At 59.5% G+C, this 5,707-nt stretch overlaps 1 protein-coding gene across 1 annotated transcript in view; it reads left to right on the top strand.

Moving 5' to 3' along the window:
- Positions 1-1,882: 1,882 nt before the first annotated feature.
- PCDHGC3 (protocadherin gamma subfamily C, 3) overlaps positions 1,883-5,707 on the top strand; it is a 40,583-nt gene continuing 36,758 nt past the window's right edge. Inside the window, exon 1 of the mRNA XM_026055529.1 lies at positions 1,883-4,492. Within this exon, the coding sequence (XP_025911314.1) occupies positions 2,060-4,492 (2,433 nt within the window). The 5' untranslated portion in view covers positions 1,883-2,059. The remainder of the gene's footprint in view (positions 4,493-5,707) is intronic.

Below are 5,707 nucleotides of genomic sequence, written 5' to 3'. Positions count from 1 at the left end.
CGCTTTGAAGCATACACTTTTTCAAATTCTATGGACTGGTGATAAGAATGTACTAGTAGTAAGTACCGTTGATATGATTTAATTTTCACCATTGATTATTAGGTATGAAAGGAAATCTTTGAACAAGTAGAGATGAAAGACTGCACCGATCTGTGTTATATTGTTGACTTTATATAAGCGCTGAAATATTCTGCTTCTGAGTCTATCCCATGTGTTCACGGCAGTTAGCAGGACTGTGTAGGAGAACACGCCGTGTGTCCAGGATCGAGTTCCCTATTGCTTTGCCTGTGCTGTGTATCTCACATTGATAAGGGTGATTTGCAGCCGTTCTACGATGCTGTCAGTTGTGACAAGATGCGGGATAACAGATAATCAGCTGCAATATTTCCAGCGAAATTCTGCAGAACACGCTCCTCTGTCTTAGATAAACGAGCGAACACCTAGGTGCTGATTTCGAGTCAGTTTTCTTTCCTAGCCAACCCCTTTCGTTCGTTATTAAACTTATGATTATGGCAGAGCTCTTGGCGTTCCCGTGTCAGGTTTCCTTGTCCCCTTCCCTTTCCACGATTACAATTTTGCATCGTTTCGTGGATGACAGACACTAAACTCCGAAATTGCAGTAGTTTCATTCCTTTGTGCGTTTGTAACGTTGGAAAAGCGCTGTATCACAACTTGTTTTTGACAGCAACAACCCGAAACGTACGACAGGCAGCTCTGGAGTTGGCTGTTTCTCGCCCAGGCGCGCCCGGTGCCGTGATCCCGGGGCGCAGGAGCGGGATGAGCTTTTCCATGTGCCGGTGTGCCCCAGCTCCCACACCCAGTGATGCCAGCAGGTCCCAGGCTATGATTTCGTTGTGTCTGGGTCAGGGAAATAGGCATCGGGAACCAAACTGGGAGACGGCGAGAGCAGGAGAGAGAGACCAAGAATTAGACCCCAGGAGCCCGGAGAGGGAGAGAGTACCCCTACCTGCTTCTGCCCCGCCCGGCCGCGTGTCCCACACACGTGGCTTTTGTATCACTCTTTCAACGATTTGTCGTAGGAAGATCTTCTCTGGGAAAGTGGTGATGACTGGGAGTAGGAGGTGAGATGCTCCCTAGGGACACTACAGCAGGAGCTGCCCTCCGGGATAATTGTCTGCTGTGGGCAAAATAGCTGATTGTCACTCAGCAGCGCGAAATCGGTGTCGCTCAGTTGGCGGCATTGCCTGGCTGCACACAGACATACGCCATCGCGACCCTGTGAGATGTTAGGAAAGGCTGAAATAGCACCCGGGAGGACCTGGGTCCCTTCAGGATCCTGACACCCGGAGACGGCATAGCGCGTTGTGCCAAGGCTGTGTTCCGAAGCCCCGCCGTGCACTGCCCCCATCGGCCTCGTCCCGCCCGCTCCACCTCCTTTTCTTGCTCCTGCTGCCTTTCTCCAACGAGGTTTTCTTTTTTCCGGGGGACCCCTCTCTTTTCTGGTCGCTCGGTTTTCTTTTTGCACCATCTTCTCCGCTAACCCCTACAACATTTCTGCCCTCCCACGCAGTCCGCGTGGCAGATCTATACTGGCTTATTAGCTTGGTTCCTCGCAGGGAGGTGCTCTCCATTCTGTCCGCGCCGGGTCAGCAGATCACCTGGGAGCTTTGCTCTCAGGGCTGGGGTTTCAGCCGACCTGCCGTCTAGAGGCACGGGCCGTGGGCTTGAGCGCCGGTACCTTCGGGTCGATCGGTGCGCCGCTCCCTGCCGTGCTCCGCGACCGGCTGGTTCCCATGGCGGGGCTCTCCGAGCCCGCTCCGTGCAGTTTTTGGCCGGGACTCTATGTGCCGCTGTCGGCCAGTGATGGAGCCGGGGATCTGGCGGCCCGTCCCCGCTCGGAGCCGGGATGAGGCAGAGACAGCCTCAGAGAGAGCCCGGGAGTGAGTCACTGCTGTGCTGCAAAGCAATGCCCGTCTCCCCGCCGCACGGCCGGTTCCCGGGGCGCTCTGGGGAGCGGCATGAAGGGGCGAGCTGAGGATTTCTAGTGGGGGGGGGCAAACCGCAGAGGCGCGGGCGGGAAGAGCTGCCGTCCTGTGCGATGAAAGGCGTTGCTGCAAGGAGCCGCGGAGTGACGACGGGGCAGGTACTGAGTTTCTTGGTTTTGTTCGGCGTTTCCGACTGGGTTTCCGCCGCGATCCGCTATGCGATTCCCGAGGAGGCGCGGAGAGGCTCCGCGGTGGGAAACGTGGTAGCTGACCTAGCGCTGGATCTCGGGCGGCTGCCGGATCGCCGGCTCCGGGTGGTGTCCGGCGGCAGCAAGAAGTACTTCAGGGTGGATCTGAAGAGCGGCGCGCTGCTGGTGAGCGAGCGGATAGACCGGGAGGAGCTCTGCGGCGCTGTGTCTCCCTGCTCCTTGAGCTTTGAGATCGTGGTGGAGAACCCGCTGGAACTGTATAGCGGCTCCGTAGAGATCCAGGACATCAATGACAACGACCCAGTTTTTCCGAGCAACCAAGTGAGGCTGGAAATCAGCGAGTCAGTGGCTCCCGGGGTGCGCTTCCCGCTAGAGAGCGCGCAAGACCCCGATGTGGGAATTAACTCTTTGCAGACTTACCAGCTGAGCGCCAACCGGCATTTTGTGCTGGATGTGCAGACGAGGGGGGATGGCAGCAAGTATGCGGAGCTGGTGCTAGAGAAGGAGCTGGATAGGGAGGAGCAGCGGGAACTGCACTTGGTCCTGACCGCGCTGGATGGAGGCAGCCCGCCGCGGTCGGCCAGCGTGCAGATCCACATTGACGTTGTGGACGCCAACGATAACGCCCCGGTCTTCAACCACTCCACCTACAAGGCGAGCGTGAGGGAGAACACGCCCAGCGGCGCCCTGGTGGCCAGGATCAGCGCTTACGATCTGGATGATGGGCCCAACGGAGACATCGTCTACTCCTTCAGCAGCCACACGCCGGCAAAGGTGCGAGAGCTCTTCGCATTGGACTCGGCCACGGGAGAGCTGAGGGTCAAGGGGCAGCTGAACTACGAGGAAAAGAAGCTGTACGAGATTTACTTACAGGCTAAAGACAAGGGCGTCGTTCCCGGCGTGGCTCATTGCAAAGTGCTGGTGGAAGTCGTGGATGTGAACGACAATGCTCCGGAGGTGACAGTGACCTCTGTGTACAGCCCCGTGCCCGAGGATGCCACCCCGGGAACGGTCGTAGCTCTGCTGAGTGTAACGGACCGGGACTCCGGAGACAATGGTCTGGTGAACTGCTTTATTTCCCCCGGGATCCCATTCACGCTCAGCTCCTCCCTCAAAAACTACTACACGTTGAAAACCAAAGACGCTCTGGACCGTGAAGAAGCGTCGGAGTATAACATCACCATCACGGCCAGGGACTCGGGCTCGCCGATCTTGTCTGCGGTAAAACACCTCCTGGTGCAGGTGTCGGACATCAACGACAATGCACCCAAGTCTCTCCAGGACTCCTACGACGTGTATGTGCCGGAGAACAACGCGGCTGGCATCCCTATCCTAAACATAAGCGCCACGGACCCGGACCTGGGGCCCAACTCCCGTCTCTCCTATGTCCTCCTGCAGGGCGACCCCGCCGTGGGCCGCCTCTTCTCCATCAACCGAGAGAATGGCACCCTCTACCTGCTCGCCTCCCTGGACCACGAGGACCAGGTGGAGTTCAGCATGACGGTGCAGGTCCAGGACGGTGGCTCTCCGCCCTTGTCCACCAACCTATCGATCGGTGTGTTTGTCACCGACCTCAACGACAACGCCCCAGCCGTGCTTTATCCGCGCCCCAACGCCACCTCCTCCTATGGCGACGTGGTGGCGCCAGGCACTCCCGCCGGGCACATGGTCACCAAAGTGGTGTCCGTGGACGCAGACGCGGGGTACAATGCCTGGATCTCCTACACCCTGCTGCAGGCCACCGACCCCAGCCTCTTCTCGGTCGGGCTGCACAGCGGGGAGGTCTTCACAGCCCGCCAGCTCCACGAGGACGAGGCACCCCGACACACGCTGGTCATCCTGCTGAAGGACCATGGGGACCCCGCACTGTCCGCCAGCGTCACCGTCTCCATCTCCGTGGCCGAGACGGTCAAAGAGGCGCTTATTGACCTCACCGATGTGGCGCCTGCCCACGACCCCAGGAGGCACGTGACTTTCTATCTCATCCTGGCCGTGATTTTGGTCTCGGCGGCTTTCTTCATCACCATCGTGTCGGTGGGCATTTTCAAGTGCTACAAGTGGAGGCAGTCGAAGGAGCTGTTCAACAGCTCCAGGAGCACCCTGTACAGGACGCCGGGGCCCTTCCACCACATCGATGCTGTGCGGGGTGGCTTCACACCACCCAGCTTCTACCACCAGGTTTATCTCACCACAGACTCTCGCCAGAGCGATCTCCTGTGCAAAAAGCCCTTCACTTCCAGCCCCCTGGGGAGCCGCCAGAATACCATGAGGAATGGCGAGCCGGGACTGTACCACCCGATCGTGGGCACCGCCAGCCGGCTCCCCACGCCCGCCGAGGTAACGTAGCCGCCTTCCTCGGCACTCACCGGTGCCGGGCCGGGCCGAGCCATGGCTCGTTTGTGCCGTACGCGCATGGTGGCGGATCGGGCTCAGGGGGGAATACGGAGTCGCGCAGGGTCTCTGAAGAGTGGTTAGCGGTAGCTGAACAACTCTTCAACGTCAAATGAGCCGTCTCGAGAGCCGATGGAATTTGCACATGGGAAGCGGGATCAAACGGGTGTATTTACTCGGTTTAGGGAACACGTGTCTTTCGCAGGAAGTTTTGGGTTTGGCTGGAGTGAGTAACCGGCGGAGGCGGCTGAGATTAGCTTACAAACGCTTGTAAATCTTCGCTAACGGTGCTAACGGTGTTTCCTTCCCTTCGGGAAACGAGACGCGAGAGCCGGTATCGAGGGGGCGGGCGCACAGCCCTTCTTCGGCACCGCGCTCGGGTGCGGGCCGGGGGAGGTGGTGGGGGGAGCCGGGCCGGGTCCCGGCCCTCCCCGCGCCGCCGGGCCGTGGGAGCTGCCGGTTGCCGGCAGAGGACCGGGGCGTCCCGTCCCACGGTGTGGTTAACACGCGAGGCCGAAGGACGACGCCGGTCCCTCCGTTTGACAGGCAGAGCAGAGCAGTTCCTCCCGCCTGTGTCTCCCTTCGCGTCGGACTCCTGGTTGCTCCGGTTTTATTTCCGTGTGAGCTGTGCGAGGAGGCGCTTGTCTCTGAGGGTGCCCGGTGTCACCGCAGGCTGCCGCGTCCGCCCGCAAGCACCCGGCGGAGGTGGGCTGTGGCTGCGGGCAGGGCGGTGAGCGCTCCCCCGGTCGTTGCTTTAACACCCTAAACGGTCTGTAGTATGCTGAGTAATGCTGAATAGCCCGACTGAATAAACCGCAGTCGGAAAACATTTGAGCATGGCAGGCTGCTTCTGTGCTTCTTCCCCGGTGGGAATTTTGCAGCTTAATTTGAGAGCGTTCAATTATGGGAACGCTTCGATCCTCAGGGGTGAGATCGGGCGGTGGATCCGGCGGAAGGGGAAGATCCGGAAGGTTTCCAAGGCGGACCGTGCCGGTAATGCTTGCCCTCGGGGGAGGCCCCGTGTAGAAATGACCGATTCCTCGGAGCGGAAGGAAGCGAGGCGCAGCGGGAGCCGTGGGCGGCGTGGGGCTGCATGTGCCGCCTGCCTGGAGCGGCCGAATCGTGGGCGGAGGCAGAAACCTCCCGGAATATTTTATGCCC

This window comes from Apteryx rowi, unplaced genomic scaffold (genome assembly GCF_003343035.1).
Source record: "Apteryx rowi isolate R43461 unplaced genomic scaffold, aptRow1 scaffold_1231, whole genome shotgun sequence".
NCBI lineage: Eukaryota > Metazoa > Chordata > Aves > Apterygiformes > Apterygidae > Apteryx > Apteryx rowi.
The sequence above is the reverse complement of the archived record's forward strand: the minus strand, read 5'-3'. Positions and strand labels throughout refer to the sequence as shown.